This window comes from Pipra filicauda, unplaced genomic scaffold, assembly GCF_003945595.2.
Source record: "Pipra filicauda isolate LSUMZ 115617 unplaced genomic scaffold, ASM394559v2 scaffold109_size3271384_pilon, whole genome shotgun sequence".
Classification (NCBI taxonomy): domain Eukaryota; kingdom Metazoa; phylum Chordata; class Aves; order Passeriformes; family Pipridae; genus Pipra; species Pipra filicauda.
Window position 1 is genome coordinate 259,474 of NW_024103540.1, and position 18,130 is coordinate 277,603.

The 18,130-nt window shown below is 46.3% G+C and overlaps 1 protein-coding gene across 2 annotated transcripts in view; it reads right to left on the bottom strand.

Annotated features, from left to right (window-relative positions):
- Positions 1 to 6,284: 6,284 nt before the first annotated feature.
- MEIS1 (Meis homeobox 1) overlaps positions 6,285 to 18,130 on the bottom strand; it is a 107,645-nt gene continuing 95,799 nt past the window's right edge. Inside the window, exons 10-13 of one of the 2 annotated variants that reach the window (XM_027751869.2) lie at positions 12,081 to 12,139; positions 10,739 to 10,828; positions 10,371 to 10,466; positions 7,589 to 7,851 (exon numbers count right to left, since the gene is read on the bottom strand). In XM_027751869.2, the coding sequence (XP_027607670.1) occupies positions 10,408 to 10,466; positions 10,739 to 10,828; positions 12,081 to 12,139 (208 nt within the window). In that variant the 3' untranslated portion in view covers positions 7,589 to 7,851; positions 10,371 to 10,407. Of the gene's footprint in view, positions 7,852 to 10,370; positions 10,467 to 10,738; positions 10,829 to 12,080; positions 12,140 to 18,130 lie in introns of both variants that reach the window. The other variant, XM_027751696.2, reaches the window with a different exon arrangement.

Consider the following 18,130-nt stretch of genomic DNA (forward strand, 5'->3'; position numbering starts at 1 on the left):
ACTGATATTTGTGGTTGGGAGAAGATGACTTTCACCTCTCCGGATCACTCTCCTAAATAAAAAAGAATTGACCAGCTATGGGCGTAAGCATTTATCTTGAGTTTGCGGTCATTATCTTTATTATATTGCCTCGGCAATAAATAAATCTAGTAGTTACTACCCCACAATAAAACTGTAGTATATGGGACACCTTACTATTACTTTCTTAACAATCTGCCATCTCTTCACCTCTAAATCTTCCCTGTCTGCCCGGCCCGCGAGGGTCGCTCCCCGCCCGCAGGTGCGGAGTCTCCGCGCCGCTGCCTCCGCTCCTCCCGCCCTGCCCGCTCCTTTCCCCTTTTCCTGATGATTCCTCTCCCAGGGAGCTGCCTCTCGGCCCCCGCAGGTGCCAGCCCTGCCCGCGGGCTGCCTTCAGCCCCATGCTCCGCGTGGGCAGCCCCGGGGCTGGGTGTCCCCTAGGTGGGTGTCCCTCAGGCGGCATCCCCTCGGGGGGGATATCCCCGGGACGGGTGTCCCTTTTCGGGCATCCCCCAGCTCGGTGTCCCCCTGTAGACACCCCCTGGGTGGGTCTTCCCCGTGGGCAGCCCCCAGGCGGGTGTTCCTCCTGGGCAATCCCGTCTGAGCACCTACACTCCGATGGCGCGCACTCCCAGCAGGTGGGACCCCCTCTTTTGGGGATCATTACACCGCCGCCCCCCCCGGCTTCCTACCCGCCACCCCGGCCCATGGGGTAGAGGCAAGGGGAAAACCACGGGGTTGCTCCTGTCTTCTCGTGGGCTGCACCCTGACCACCCCCTTTCTTGTTGTTTTGGGGGGTTGGGTTTTTTTTTTTGGCGAGGGGGGCACACGAGGAACAGCCCCAAAACTAAGGCTCAGCAGCGAAGGGAAGCGCTGCCGCTGCGCCAGAGAGCCTTCACCTCCGCTCCCTGCCTCCCGCTGCCTCTCTGGTTGCTTTCCCCCCACACACACTCCATAAGTAAATGTCCACGCAATAATATTTATTTACAGTCAGGATGCTGCGCGTATGTTTCTTTTAATTGTATTTTACCAGGTGATTCCTTCTTGCTTTTAAAACAAGCGGCTTGGAAAAATATTCCCATTTGGGGCAGCAGCAAAGGAGAGGAAAAGGGGGGTGGGAGCATTTTTATTTATACCTTTGACATTTAAAAGAGCATAATTAATTTGTCCTGCTTGCATTAACATTGTTGAGGAAGGTTTCAGAAAGCAAACCAGCAAAGGGAAGGGGGGAGGAAAAAGAGAAGCTCGCCTAGAAAGCTTAGGATTTTTTTCCCTCTTTCAGATGTGTAATCAATCATTCGAGTAGGAGGCAGCAAAATTGTAAAGATTCGATAGATTAAAATGCAAATGAAAGGTAGAAAAAGAAACATTAACATGGCAATCAAAGATTTAATAATCGTAAATCACGGTGGGGTTTTTTTGTTGCAGCTGCAGTTTGTGTGTTTTTTATGTTTTAATCATGTTCGTTCTATAAATAAATAATTTCTGAAACGAGACTAATTTTTCACTATTTTAACCGTGAGCTATGGCACTAAATATTTTTTTATAAGTATGGAACTCCAGATTGCAAACTATCAGACCAGAAAAGGAGGAAAATATAGCTAAGTTGGATTAGTTCACATTTGAAATTTCAAGTGCAATGTCTTCGCACTGCCGACTGCTTACCTTTCCAATTGAAATCCTTATAAAGTTTATTTGGAATCATGAATGTTTATGTGAAAGCAGACAACCGGCGTTTCTTTACAAGGCTAACGGTAGCGCCAACCCTCATTCCTGGAGGAAATATGGAAAAATATATTTACATATATATGTTCTTTTCCCTATATATATATATATATTTATATATACAGGGGAAAGAACAGTAACACTTAGGCTGTATTACCTTCAAACTAAAGCGTTGCTAAATTTCCAAGGGATGACTGAAGAGGGGGAAACCTGGGGAGAGAGGTGATCAATGCGGGGAAGGACGAGCCGGAGAGATTTGCTCTCCCCTCGGTTTAGCGCTGCGTCTCAAAGGGGGGCTCCGGGGCTGCCTAGGGTGGCTGTGGGAAATTCAGCATCTTTCTCTCCCGGCTCCCACGGGCTCGGCTTTGGTCCCCTCAAGTCCCGGGTTATGGGGTGCACTGGCTCATCCTCTGGGGAAGAGGCTGGAAAATAATTCTTTTAACTTTCGGGCGCAGCGGATGGAGTTCATTTGTTGCTGCGAGGAGGGGGGAAAAGGAGTTAATCTTTACTTCGTTGGTAATCCTTAAAGAGCTAAGGGAGAGAGAAGGAAGAGGGGGGAAAGAAAAAACGTGGGCTCCTCCGGTTTGGGTTTTTTCCGCAGCGCTGCCCTCTCTATAAAGCGCTCGGCGAAAAGAAACCGGTAAAAAAACCCAACTAAATGCGGGAAACGAGCCGCATTTCTGCGCCCTCCTCCTCGCCGAGGGGGCCCAGCCCTGTCCTGTGCCCCCCTCCCCAGGTCCCCGGTGTCTCCGGCAGCGCTCCCCGCCGCCGGACCTTCCCCCGGTGCGGCCGCCGCTCCGCGCCGCGGGGCCCCGCGGATCCCCCGCGGTCAAGGGGATGCTGCGGGGAAGGGTCCCGCTCCGAAGAGCCCCCGCCACAGCACCCCCGCACCGCCGCCCTCCAGGCAGGTACCGGCCAAACTCTTTAGAATTGGGGGGTGGAATTCACCGAATGTTTTTTTTTTTTCCCCAGCCAATTCACATTAAACCCACTTTAATTTTTTCCCTTGCTGAAGCCCTCTTTTGGGGGGAGTTGGGTTTTTTTTTTCCCCTCCCTCAGTCCCTCTCCCCAAACTGGGGGGTCCCAGCAGGACGGCCCCGCCGGGAGCTGCCCTGGCCCTGCCCGCCGGCTGCCGGGGCCGCGCTCCGGGCGGTGCCCGGGACTTGTTGTCTGCCAGGCGGGGAGCGGGGCCGGGGGGGGTCCGCGGCCGGGAGGGTCCGGGGGGGCCCCGCCGCCTCCCGCAGCCCCTGACCCCGGCATGCACGGCGCGGCTCCATTGATCATCCCGGCCCGCCACCCCCTCCCTTTATGAGATAATGCAATTACAAACATCAATAAGGAGCTGCGAGGGGAATCATTATGCGGTGACAGTGATAAATGACGGTGCAGAAATAGCATGCTTTTTTTTTTTTTTCCCTCCCTAACAATCCAGGGGCTTTGGGGGCTGAGCACAGTCACCAAGGTAACAGATGACATCCAAAATGGCACCAAAGGAAAAAAAATGAACAGTCTTTCTTTCGCCTTTCACTCTTTTCGCCCTGCTCTTCCAAAAGAGTTAGTTGGGGCTTTGGAAGCAGCTGCCACACAGGCATGCGGGTATTTCCACACGCATTAAAGGGACGGGGAAGGTTTACTGGCTGTCACACAAAAAGCACCAGCCCGGCCCGGAGCTGAGCAGCCACCTCCAGGCGGCACCGGGAGCGCCCACCCACCCCACCCGCGATCGCCCCCGCACCGCCCGCCCCTGCCCGCGGCCGGGGGCAGCCGCCTCCTCCTGGCCCTCGGGAAGCGTTCCTTCGCTTTTATATGGATATAAATATATAATTATATATGTATATATGTATTCATCCCGGGCGGCACAGCAAGGTCAGGGGAGCGGGTAAATGCTCTGCTGTTTTCCACGCAGGTTCAGGACGCGGGGAGCGAGGCCCCGGGTAGCGGGGGGACTTCCTGCGCACCAGAGCCGGGGGTGGAAATATTCACCGCGTGGCCGAAAAGTGCCGATTCTGAGCCCGAAAGTACCTGTGGCTGATAGAGGCACGGCAGGGCAGGCACCGCCTCCGCCGCCTCCCGCGAGTCCCTCTGCCTGGAGGGGGGCGCGGTCCTCCTGGCTGGAATTTGTTGTCCCCCCGCAAAAAACCCTCGTGGGGTGCGGGTGCCCAGCCCAGACACAGGGCAGGCCCCGTGCAACTACCGCGCTGAGGGGTCTGGCCCCTCGTCCGCCTCTGGACAGGGGGAGGTATTGGCTCCGCGGGACACTGCGCCCGGGGGTGCGGGAGGGCCGATGGGGGGACGTTTGGCACAAAAAGAGAAGGGGGACGCGGGAAATCGGGGCCGATTAAAAAAAAAAAAAAAAAAAAAAAGGCAACAACCTAACCAAAACCACCCCCCCCCAAAAAAAAAAAAAAAAAAAAAAAAACCACCAAAAAAACAAAACCAAAAAATGAAAAAAAAATCACAAAAAACAGGAGGGAGAAATAGGAGAAATAGAGCCTCACGGAGGGTTGCGCAAACTTTGGTCCGCCAACGCGCAACGCCCGCGGCGCTGCGCGGGCGGCCCCGGAGCACCCCGCACATCTCCCCCCCCCCGCGTCACTCTCCCGAGCCCCCAAGAGATGGCAGTCGAAGACGGCTTTCCTCCTCCTCCTCCTCCTCCTCCTCCTCCTGCTCCTGCTCCTCCTGCTCCTGGGCGGCGGGCAGCGGGCAGCGGCAGGACAGCGGGGCGATCCGCTCCCCCCCGCTCCCGCACTGCGCCCCCGCGCAGCCCCCGCGCAGCCCCCGGGCCGGGGTGAGGCGCGGAGGCGCAGCCGGGAGGCCTTCCCCGGGCCCCTCCGGGCCCCCCCGGTGCGGTGAAAGGAGGGTAGCTAGGAAACAGCGAGCGGCCCGAAAAGGCGGAATTTCCAACGTGTAAAATGTTCTTAACGGAGCCATTGAGAGAGTGCAATAAGGCGTGAGGGGGAACTAATCTCCCCATTTAAATGTTTGTGGCAATTTTATCTAAATGAATTTTAATGCTAAACGAGGGATAATTCCCTATTTGTAACCCGTTTACTTCTCTTTCCTGTGCCTCTGAAGCTGTCTAACATCATGCGATGAACAATAACAATAAAAATACTGTCAGGGCATATTCTTCATTTTGAATGTGTTATAATTACAGCTGATTAAACGTCTTGGGATGTAATAGTGGGTTTAATTTGAAATGGGTCCCCCCTCCCCAAAAAATAAAGTCCCACGGAGGAAGGTCTGTGCCCCACTTCGCTGCGGCCGCGAGGAGAAGGGACGCGTGTGCCCTCTCCTGCGAGAGGGCGGTTTGTTTTTGTCTTTCAAGAAACATTAAAAAAACATCCAAACACAGTACAACAAAACAAACAAAACAAAGCAAAAAAAAAAAAAAAGAAGGAAAAAAAAAAAAACCTAAAAAAAAAGCAAAAAGTGAGCCTCGTTCATTCACGTTTTGGCAGAAAAGTGTCATTACTCCGGGCTCACAAAGAGGGAGTCGGGATGTGCAGCCTCCTTGGCGGCACTGCGGCCCTTTAAAAATACAAGGGGGAAAAGGAGGAGAAAAAAAAAAAAAAGAACACTCAGGGTTAAAAAAAAAAAAAAAAAAAAAAGAGGGGGAGGAGGTCCAAGCCGTGGGGAGAGAGGACCCCACTTTGGTGGTTTGCTTCACTGAGAAAGGTCTGCACCGCCTGCCTGCACCTCTGCCTGCACCCCCGCCTGCCCCCTGCCCAGCCCGGGGGTACCCAGGGGACACGCAGAGCAGGAGGGCCCCGCCGGGAGACTGTCCCAAAACACCTCCGGGACACCTCCCGCCGGGGATGCCGGCTGGCTTGGGGGAAGGGGGGGGGGGGGCCGTTGCATGATTTTGCCTTAATTAAGATATTTGTGTCCTTTTCCTAGCCTCGGGAAACTCGATTTTTTTCTCCTATAGCTGCGATTTGATTTAAAGCAAATGAGAAGGTCTTCCAGCCGCAGCCTGCCCAGGCTGGCTGGGACTGTTTTACTCGCTGGCTGCGGTGCAGAAAAAGTACAAATGTGTGAGGAAATTGGTTAATGAGGAGAGGAGAGGAGAGCCTGCACTGGCCTTGCTTGCAGGGGTCCAGCAGCACCTCATGCCCTTACAGACATGCCTTGCCCAGGCAATGTTTCCCAAGTTTTATTTTCCTCCTTCCTTAGTATGCTCAGTTCCAGAAAGAAACTCAATAATTTAAACTGTGTATTAGAACTAGAATTTGGAGGGCAGGGAGGGTAATACTGTTTACAAATTTCTGTCCAATAATGCCCTACGATATTACATTTATTAACAGGCAACAGTTCCCATCCTGAAAATTTACAGTGCAAGTTCCAAGAAAGTTTCTTTACTGAGGGTAGCATTATTTTTACATTCTTTAAATATGAAGCTGATATTTAAATAGCAAATGATAGATAACATCTCCAGAGCCAGCTGAATTTTGTAGCTGCTCGGTTCCCAATTTGGGATAGAATGGCTACAAATACTGCATGGGGACAGGAAACAAATTTTGCAAGCAGTGGAGTCACCATGACAAAAAATAATTTGTTTTTATTTTAGATTCAGATTTCATTACTGCACTCAAACTACTACAACTGGGCTTTGAGTTATTATACAATCCAAACTGTTTCAATCAGAAACTCTAAGACTCAGTGTGCAATGATTATTATTAATAATAATTAGCTCCTTGGTTTCTTGATAGAAAAAGGCTATCAACAAGCATTTGTTTAACCACAACAAAAGTATAATTAGCTTATCCCACTTAGTAAATCTGTATGCATGCCAACTCATACCAAACTGCTACTTTTACAAAAAATTGCAATAATACAGATCATTTTTCCAGTCCTTTTTGCACAAAATTTATTTACAATGTATACATAAATGCTCCATGATGGGACTATGGAAAAAAAAATGCACACATGACCGATGTCTTGCCCAGAAAGAAAGTCAACATATTAAAAATAAATCTTCAGTCCATGTTTCGAGCTGCATAAAACAGGAAGTGATGTACAAGGTGGTGGTTGCTGCATGGGGACAAGGATGCTCTGATGTGACAATTAGGCTTCAAATACACTGCCTTTCCGTTTCCATGCTTCCTCCTACCAGTCTCCTTAAGACACTGCCTGCAACAGCTGATTAATCATTGTTGATGACTGCAGTTTTTCCCATCCTTCCCGATTTACATCTGTTCAGGCCAATTCAAATATGGTGAGTAAATGAATTAGACATGCAAATTCACGCCCCAGGCTAGAAAGAGAGAGAGGGAGAGAGATGGGGAGAAAGGGAGAGAAAGGGAAGAAAGACAGACAGAGAGAGAGGAGGAGAGAGGGGGGAGAGAGAGAGTGTGCATGGCTGAAATCCTAGGATAGAAGAAAGATTCTTCTGCCTGACATAGTTATTTTAATGCTCTAAAAATCCTGCAAATAAGCCCTTTCTGTCATTTGCAGGATAAGTGTAAGGCTTCTTTTTTAATGTAAGGAGGCTTCTGGAGGAAGTGAAGAGCTATGGAAACAACACACATAGTGTGGAAAAATTTCACATTTTTTTTAAAAAATCTATAAGAAACAACGTAATATGGATAACAGTATAATAGCATTTTACAATATTTCACTCTTTGTTCTCTTAATGTCTTATATAGGTATTTAGCATGTCCCCAGAAGTTGACTTCGGTTGGTGTTTTCCTGCTTTTCAGGGTCCCTGTGAAGAACTGGAACGTCCCTTGGTCCAAAGTTGACACCAAGAACTCCATAGTCATTGCAGAAAGACAATGTTTGAAATCTACCATCGCTGCAGACAACGTGTGTTTCCCTTAAGCTACTGAGCATGAATGTCCATCACTTGTCCGCTCACTGCTGGCTCGCCGGTATGAAGCATTGTGGGGCTTGATGCTGACATGGGCATTCCAGGGTGGGGTGGTCCTCCATGCATCATCATCGCTGGGTGGTGAGGGTGTCCAGGAATGTAGGTATGCATGGGGGGGCCATGACGCAGCTGAGCAGGATGGGGGGGCATCTGGGGCGGGGTATAGCTTGGCTGTCCCATATTCATACCCATTGGACTACCCCGAGACACATAATCCCCTGGCATACTTTGCAGCCCTGCGGAGAGAAAGAGGTGGTGGTGAGTGGTGGGGACTGGCTGCCGACATTGGGCCGCGAAGCTCATCTGCTCGGGCACAGAAGGCCGGGATTGAGCCCAAGGAGGGATGCAGAGTCACGGATACGCGAGCGCAAGTTGCCTTTGTGGAATCAGAGTCTATGTATGGACTCACAATGAAGGCAACAGGAACGATTCCCAGGTCAAAAAGAAGCCCCCCAAGAACCTCTTCTCCCCTCCAAATACAGAGTTTTTGGAAATAAAACCGCTTTCTCCTTTTCTAGTTAGGAGCATATGCAATGGAGATGTTTCTGATCTGGAAGCACGCGAGAGGCAGAGCCAGCCTGAAGATAACTAAAGTCACAAGAAGTGGTGGTACCAAGCCCTGTGAGGGCTCTCAGGTGGGCTCCATTCCCCATGACCTTACTCCAGCCACCTGCCTTCGTCTCCCCACTTGTAAAAGCATGCTGGGAATACAGGGCAGGGAATTCGTTGTCGTTAATGAGGGGCTCAGGAGGAGAGATGGGTTAAATAGGTGTCAAGGTTTATCAACAGCTATTTATTTAGCTCTTGAGCCTGATCACTTGGAATCTCTCCCAAGTATTTGTGCCATTCAAGTAGATGCTATACAACAAGAACATACGTTGCTGAACAAAGGCCTTGTATGAAGCCGAAATTGATAGGATTACTAAGCACAACTGTTAAACCAAACCCGTATTTTTAAACACATTAAAAAAATATATATATAATCAATAACAGTTATCAATTAATTCTTTCCCCCCTGCTCACCTCTGGCCACAAAAAAAAAAAAAAAAAAAAAAAAAAATCAGACGCGCAACTCAGTCAAACCTTTCAGTGGGTTTGGGAGAACAATAAGAAAAAAAATTGGACCTAAAACAATAAAACCTCCTGCTTTCTGTGGGCCTCTGCCTTCTGCTTGGATTGCTGTAGCTGATGGGAACTGACAGGTGTATTGTTTCGGAGAGCTATAAGCTCCATAATCATCAAGGGTGAAAGGCATACGCTATTGCTAAGTAGGTTCAATTGGCTTTAGTTCTAAGTAAGAGCGCGCTGTGAATGCGCCGAACACCTTGGAATCAGGTCTCAAGGCTCTAGCAATGAATAGCTGCTTAATCTAGCCTAAAGGAACAGTTTTGAACTAATGAAAATTGCTTATAAAATATACTGTACTCACAGCTCTTTAATCAAAAAAGATGATAATATTTTTTGTAATAACCTATTAATTTAATTGGTCACGAAGCATAAAATACATCATTTAAATTTAATTGACCCAGAAACTAAGAAACAATATTTAAATTAACTAAGCTAGAAATTTTCATGATGAGGTAATAAGGCTGTTGCATTCCCAAGCTCAGAGGAATGTTTTCACAGCTAATTGTTAAAACTTAGTTTTGACTTGGGCCCAGAGAAGAGTACTACGAAATACACTTGCCCTGGGTAACTTCAAACCCTATGTTAATATAGGCTGGGGGCACAACAAAAATGCTGAAATAACTCTTTCAACTCCAGAAAAGAGGAAGAGGAACAGAATCATGCACCATTTAAACATGGTATCGGTGTCTTGGTGTTTCAAACCACTTTACTCTTAAAAAAAAAGAAAATACAGAAATTCGTATAATGTATTTTCCCCTATAAAAGACAAGAGGGGAAAAAAAAAACTGGGACAGTTTTTCTAGGCTTTCTTCGCGAGGCCTGCCACTGAAGATTGCATTAATGATCTCTATTTTTGTATACTGAATAAGTCAAATCCATTTGTCACACTGCAAGTGATGGCATACTTAATTTGGATATAGTCAATTAGCCTGGGCTAAGCTCCATAGCCTGCTGCGCACACCTCTATTTTGTATTCTCTCTTTTTCCTTTGCCACACGTAATCCCATTATGACGGACAGACAAAGAGAAATAAACTTGAAAAAAAAAAAAAAAAAAAGAAATCAAAGTTTTGTCCATCGCCTTCCAAAACGCAACTAAGTGAAGCTGCCGTTTTTTCGTTTGGTGTGTTTCTTTTTTCCTACCCTACGAGAAGTCTCCGCTTGGCTTTTTTGGTGTCTTGCAGGTTAGCGGGAGAAATGTAACTCATGCATCAACTGCGGTTAGACAGATTTATGACACTTTGGGGACATGCTCTTTCCTCTCCCTGCGCTGCTGCAGACCGCTTACATTTTGCAAATCAGTCTGTTGCCAAGACGACGGGCTCCCCCACCTCCCCGGCTGCTCCTTGTTTTGTCATGTGCTCGGGGATGGATAATAGCATCAATGTATGGCGGCGTCGATGTACGGCAGCGTCAGCGTACGGCGCGCGCGCGCACGGGGGGTTTTGGGAGCTTGGAAAGCTTGAGCTGAACCAGAGGGAGAGAAAACCCGAAGGAGCCCAGGCGTAGGATGGATGGATGGAAAGGAAGGAACAAGCATGAGGCTATGGGCAGGGAGAACATAGGGAAATGCAAGAAGACAAATATCCCTCGGACAAAGTGAGAACAAAGACCTCGTTTGTACTTACTTCCCCCTGGCTTTGCCATTGGTTACCTAGGTGAAGGTTACATGTAGTGCCACTGCCCCTCCATGCCCATATTCATGCCCATTCCACTCATAGGTCCTAGAGGGAGATAAAAATCCAAGAAGATGCCAGAAAATGAGCAAAGTCAACAGATAGTGCCAAAAGCCCCTTTCCAAAACACAGCACCGGCAGAGGGTCCAGGACCGCTCGAGCACGGAGGTGCCTGGTTTCCCTCGGCGGTGTGGAAGGCAGGCAGAAGACAGGTGAGGCAAGGCAGGCAGCTGGGACGGCAGCGGAGGGCGGAGGTGTGTTTACCTGCAGTGGCGCGACCGAGGCCACCCATAGGTGGGTGACGCTCCCCCAGGGCTTACCTGGTGCTCGGATGCCCATGTGCTGCTGGCCGTCCATCACGAAACCTCCCATCGGCTGCCCGTCGGGGTTATAGGGTGTTCCTTGACTTACTGGAAAAGTGCAGAACATTGCTTTTTAGCAGCAGCCAAGAGGGTCATCTCTTCTCACGGCATCGAGACGCAACCCCCCCTACCCGCGGGCTATCATTGTTGGCTCAAAAGAGAGGGAAAAATATCTACTGTGCGAATTTAGCGCCGGCCTAACAAGCACGCTTAAGTTTTGGCTTAATCTCCTTCTGCAAGTTTGGAAATGAAGTTTGCAAACTGAAATCTTGAGACGTGAGGAGCCCGGGCTCCAGCTGCTGCCGCTGCTGACGTCAATGCAAAAACCTGTATAGGAGCCGGATTTTATGGCTGGAATAGTCACACTGAAATCACAGTGTGTTAAATTACGCCCCTGTGCCTTCTAAGAGTAGGATCTGAACATGTCCATGCCAGATATTTACCTCTAATGACAAATAATCAAATGTACTTGAAGAGGAAGTGTGGTCCAAAGGCATCTTGGACAACAATGTATTTGGAGAGTTTGACAGCAAGACTTGGAAAACAAAACCAACTGGGACTAACGGGCTCTGGTAATCCTTGATGGTAAATACCCGCACAGAGCTGCGAGCCAGGACCCCAGACAGAACCAGCATGTGGAAACTTAAGGTCTTTTAAAGAAGTAGAAATAAATCCCCCCAAAGTAAACAGCAAATTCTCAGCAATCCCAAAAGACAGCTACTAAAAAGAAGAGCCAAGGGACAAAAGAACCCTGTACAAGTACCACTACCTGAACTGGAGGTTTTGACTGTACATTAAAAGCCGGCTTCAGAAGTAAGCTGCCTTGGGTTATTAAAGCACATAAAGCTCTACCTCATTGAATGTCTTTGAACTTTACTGAGTCCCACAAGCGATTCTGACCCCTTTGCCCTTTTGACAGGTAATAAAGTTTACAGCAATTCCACACCAAGCCATGCACCAGGGAGTGGTCACAGGAGCAGAAAGAGCTGGTAAAAGGAAAACTCCAAACAACTGCTAAAAAAAATAAGAATAATTGGGATCATGTACAGAAAGTCCGGTCATGGAGCGGATCATTTTAGTTTTTCGTTTTGAATTTTCAGTGTCTTTTTTTTCCCCCGAATGTTTTTAATCATGTTAAAATGATTAGAGTCGTAATGAAAGAAAGCTGGTTGTATTTTAATTGTCAATCACTCCCAGCATTCATTTCTCATTTATTTACCAGGTAATGGACCTCCCCGTGAATGGCTTGAGGATGGTTTTCGCCTGCGTGACTTGAATACAGTTACTATTGGGGACTTGCCTGCTCGATTGGACTGGTCTATCATGGGCTGAACTATTCTTCTTCTAGCATTAATAAACCTGCAAGAAAAAAAAAAGGAAAGCAAATGGTTAGGGAAGGGATGTCTTCCACCCATCCCCAAGCCCTCTTGCCCTTGTTGTGGCGCTCTCCATCGAGCTGCATGGGGATGCAAACACTGCTAAACCTCTAACCCTCATGACCTTTGAGAGCACGAGCTTGGGGTTTCCAAGCTGATTTATGTTTGCCTGCTTTTTACCACAGTTGGACACTTCCATTTCATCTTTTCATGGGGGAATTAGCCGAGTTTTCAGGAAACAATACCAGCAACGCTCTTCTCAATACAGAATGGGGCACCGAAAAAACAAAAACGTGTGAAGCGAGATGTTCGTGAGGGCATCTGCTACCTCCCCCCTCATTAGTGTCATTTCTGCCTTATGTCCTCTGACTTCTTTTTCCAGTTTTTTTCTTTATCAAAACCTGCCCCTACCTCTTGCAAACCTAATTCCCTTTTAATGCCCACTATTAAGATAATGAACTGTGATGGCAGAACCCCATCAAATGAGGGAACGTCTGGACTTTTATCACCACTAAGTCACACTGCTGGGGACTTCAGAGCCATGCATTCCTCCTAGCCATTTCTTGGTGGGCTTTTTCCCCCCTCCCTCTCTTTATGCAAAGTCTGAGGGGGTCAAGGCGAGGTCATAGCTTTACAGTAATTGAATTTATAATCCTGTTTTCTCCAGCTAGGCCTGACCATTTACAGCAAACATCTTGTTAAACTGTAATTACTGGAATACTGAAAATTCCCCCCCGAACAATGAAAAGCAGATCTTTGGAAATAATAAAAAAAAGAAGGTACGGTCATTTTTAAAAATAGCAATCTGCAACCCTACTCCTTGTGTTTCTGTAGTTCTTCGCCTCAGTTAGTCATGCAATGCTTATTTGGAAATATTCAAAATAATTTGGAGCAAAACAGAAGAAGGAGAGAGATCACAAGTGCCCCAGTCTCCTTGTGGCTCTGAAGTCAGGAGGCTGGACATCATGGCTGGGAACCTATCTGAATGAAGAGCATTTGAAGAACCTCTCTTGAGATTTCACTCATCAGAAAGTTTAGTTAAAATCCATTTGGAAAAAAAATCTTCACAGAGATCTGATCACAGCAAAGTTGCATAACTGGACTTTTCATTCTTTAGGAGAGACAAAAAGAATAATAAAAATGTGTACGCCACAACATTTACTAGTAAAGGAAGATGCGTGAGCATTGGCTAAACTGCACCACACTCGTAAACTGGGATGGGAAACTTCACAAAGGAATACTTGATACTTGTTTTCATTGCCTTTGCTTGAGGTGGCTTAGCAGGAGCTCTCCTACCACAGAGATAAAGCCACCAGGATCTTTCCGCGGGAATCAGCTCTGCCCACCCATTCCCCTACACCAGAGGGGAGAAGAATAGCAAACCACTGCCCCATGCTGTTTCTTTTGCCCTCATCAAAGACCAGCACAGCGATTTCGGACTCCTCCTATCTCCCATTCCCCACTGACACCCAATACTCAAAGTCCTGCAAAAATTAATCAAGATGGTGAGTCCTTATCAAACCCCTTGTCTTGAGGAAACGGGCTCAAAGGCACCAAATCTGGGTGCCAGTCTGGAAACCTTACACCTGAACTAGGTCATGTTTTGTCAGCAACAGTATTGGATCAATTTTTCTACACATTTCCAATAAACACCACCCTCAATGCCAGCAAACAGTGTTGCAAATCAGTTTATCATTATCTTGTACAAACCATGAAAATTAAAATCATGTGAGCAGAAGGTTAGACTAATTTTCCTTTCTCATTATAAGCACAGGTGTAGCACAAACACCATGTGAAATAAGCAATTAAAAGAAATCTGCTTTTTTTCCCCCATTAGCTGCCTTAGCTCCATGACCAATTGGAAAATTGTTTAATATCTGTAATCTGCATTTGCAGAAAGCAATTTTCACAGTAACTCTTCAAAGTAAAACAACAACACAGAACCCTAGTGCCTCAGCCACTTCTTTTTGCAAGTCTGGCAAGGCTCTTGCTGTGTTTACTCCATCCTTCTCCTGCCGCATTCCCAGGACTTGGTACTGTGGAAAAGGGGAAGGATTTTTGGTAGCCATGAGAGTGACTGGTCACCAAAACCTTCATTTTTTCAACAGCTTTGACCCCAAAGAAATGCTGAGCAACATCAAGCACGCACACCCCAACTTCAAGACCTTCTCCTCCTTCTCTGCCAAACTACAAGCACTTTTAAGAAGAAGGGGGGGGATCTGAAGATAATAAACTATACTATACATAGTATATACACTAATATACCAGAATAAACTATATATCTAGAGTTTACCAATAATTATCCGCCAGACGTGCCTACGGTAAAACATATTCTCACCCGTTTGCCCCATGCTATCGCTTGGGATATCTGCTTTAGGAACGTTTTACACACAGGTACTTAACAGTTATCTTCTTCCTACGCATTCATGTAAGTATTTTCTATAAGTAGCAATTCTGCCAAACAGCCCAGTGTTTGGATGTCTTCGGGGGGAATTCAGACGCAAGAACATTTTCCTTCTGGGCAAAGTAATAAAATGACATTCTCGCTCCTCCCACTAGAAGTCAAACGGAGGTCAGCTCCCCATCCTTGTATCTGTTTAAATAAACTGGTCCAGCTGTTTGTTTCCAGGATGCCCTTTAACCTTCTGTCCCATCCTCCCTGCCTTTGTAACACAACGCTTTACTTTGCATTATAGTAGACTCCAAACCACTATGCATTAAAAAAAAAAAAAAAAAAAAAGAAAAAGAAAAAAGAAAAATAAAGAAGAAAGTATTCACTTTCAAGTTTCTTCCTGCATCCTAAACCTGGAATTCCTAAGAACCCATCAGATTAAAACTATTAATGTGGCTTGCCCTGAGAGAGCACAATGCAGTGCTACTATGTTTATAAATCACATTTGAGAACTCTTTGCAAGCAAAACTGCGAATTAGCTGCTGCTGCAGAAATACATGGACATGGGGTTAATTTCTTTATATTCTGGGTTGTTTTTTTTTTTTTTTTTGCTTTGAGAAAAGGGCCAGGATCTTTTGATCACTCTTTGAATTCCCAGGGTGCCAGGCTGATGTTAACATCAGCAAAAATGACGGAATAGAAAAGCTAACAGGAAAAATCTCCCTGTCCCTTTTCCCAAATGTTCATATTCACCTATCTTAAGAGAAGAAACCCTAAGTCACTCTAATTTTTAAAAGTTCAGAGGAATCGGGACCTAAAAAAGATATTTGCATACTAAATGCTACTGAAATGGAGTATTATCAAAATACAACTCAGAATAAAACTTAAGACAGACGCATAACCTTACTCATGTGCACAAAGACCAAGTCAGGCTCAAAAACTTGTATAAGGTATTTTTCCCCATACCAGTGGCTCTATGCATTGGTACCTTTGCTCTGATGAAGAAGGGGTTTTTTTGTTTTGGGTTTTCTGCCTCAAAAGAGTAGTGGCACAGACAACACAAGATCCCTCAGTGTACAAGTTGTACCCACCTCCCAGCCCAAGGAGAGCTGAGAACGTTTCAAAGTGATTTGGGTTCCTTTCTACAAGCTCTTTTTTCTTTCCTTTTTTGTTTTGCAAGAGGAAGGATCTGGCGTGGAGAAAACATTTGAACAGTTGGGCAAACACAAAAGTTTAGGGTATTTACTATTTTTTTTCAATTTAAGTTTTCCTTGTCCTATTTGGACACATGGGATTGCGCTTTCTGCCGCATACCAAAAAGCAAGAAAAAAACCCAGCAACTCCACCTGCATAAGCCTAAAGAGGAGGAGGAGGAGGAAACCCTCTTTTCTCCCATTTGCATTTTACTAGGATGTTTTCTCTTAGGCTTCTTGTCTGGGGTCTGTCTCCAGAGGTCACTGGCAGACTCCCCTGTTGGTGCATCGCCGGTCCCACGGGTGAGCTCCAGCCCCAGCCCCGGGGATGCAGCAATCTGCCTCTGCACTCTGACCTTCAGCTTGGCCGCCCTCGCTGCCACGCACAAGTTTTGTTTCTTCTCAGCAAGAGGCTGCATGGCTGGTGATGACAAAAGACTTATTTTAGTTGGAAATTGGCTACAATAATAGCAGCCAGAGAGCAAGGATTTTCAGAGGGTCACCAAACCCTCCGAAAGGCACAGCTCGCTAAGGCTCAGGTTACAGCCCAAGTGACATTTTCCGCACAGATCTGTTCTTTCTCCCTTCCCCTTGTATTTCACTTCTGTCGAGTGAATAAAACAAGACCTTCCTCTGCTGTCACAAATTTCCAAAGTCACCTTTGCTCAAGAATCGACAGAGCGATTGTGGGGACTTCCAATTTGCAGTCTTTCAGTGAAATTTTCCAGGACCAGCTGTCTGAAAGATGATGCTGAGACTTTGCGGTCTATTGAATTTTTCTCTGCCCCCAGCCCTCCCAAATGAAGAGAGTTTCACACCATTACTGACTTTTGCTACTTGAAGTCGCAGGCTGGTCCCTCTCAATATTGTCCCAAAGCGCTGCATGACAGAAGTCTGTGTCTCACTAGCAGTGCCAAGAAGTTCCCAAAAATCTCTCTGCCTCATTTTCTCCTTGAGCTCCTTCTAGCAAACCAGGAGTAAGGAGAATGAGAAAGCCCAAAGTGCCTACAAACCCCAGTGCTAAAACCTCTCTTGCCCCTCTGAAAAAAACAGTATCCCTCTTGACAACAAGCAAATCATCATTTTTATAACAGATGCCAAAGTAACCAGAGCCCTTCAAACTGGCAAATTATTCACTTGTAAAATCAAGTCGCACTCTTTTCTGCATACTGGGATCCTTCATTTATTCAGCAACGAAACAACCTTCTCTATTCAGCACTTAATTCCTCAACGCTTAACAGGTTTATCTCTAATAAAACCAATTTAAATGGAAAGTGTGCTATAAACCGAGATTATTACACTTCAGTAACTGCTTTATTCCTTATTTTAACATATTTTCATTTTTTCCCTCTGTGTTTGTTTTCCAGAGCTTTTTAAAGGAGTCAGTTAAAGAAAAGAAAAAAAAATAAAACACCACAGAAATTATTTCACTGAATACTTTCAAATGTTTTAAAATCAGCCTTGAAAATAACAAGCTGCCTCTGTAATTATGAACAGAAAAAAATAACTGCAGACTTTCAAATGGTAATCACATCTCCCCATCCCTAAAATGAGAAATAAATGTTAAAAGAGTGCTTACTGCTGTTATTAGAAAGTTCTGATCTCGAAGTCAGTTAGTGAGCTTAATGACCCGTAACTACCAGTCATTAGCAATCCATGCTCTCTGTACTCCCTTTATTTGTAAAGAAAAAAAAAAAAATCCAAGATGCTCAAGAAACTTTGTTCAATTTAAAGTCAAACCTTATGAAGTCATGTTTGGCAACTTTTCTTAGTTTCTCCTCCTCCTCCGAACCGAAGACAGTTCAGGACTGCAATACATCATTTACAACACTAAATGGAGGTAGGGAGGGAAGAGAGTACACGGGCTGCAAACCGCCCACTCCAGACACGTAATATTGGAATATACTCCAAACACAGAGAGCCCATCCATCAGGAGGATCAGAAAGGTCTCCTGCAGGCTCTCTTCTTCCTCCCTCCTCTGCTGGCAGCACCAGTGCCAGGGACTGTATATAGGGCTGAGGGGTTTGTCGCAAGACAATATTGAAGAGCGAATAAATAAAATACTATGCAAAAACTGGTGATGAAAAACCACTAATTAGCTGACAAATTTGATGTAAAGCACTAATGAAAGCCATGTGTGGTTCTGCAATTTAGTTTTAAAAATAGCTTCTGACTTCAAGCATTACTGCGTGACCCCACCAATGGAGGATTCATGTCGTGCATTCAGAAAAGTTGCTTTAGAGCAGGAGCGTGCTATCGAATGCCTCCCAAGCCAAGTCTGCTAATGCAGTGAGCATATCGAGGGCAAAAATAGAAAGCAGAGAGATGAGATCAGGTATGTGCTCCTTGTAAGAGAGCCGGCTATGCCCCACATTTTGGTCGGCCCAGC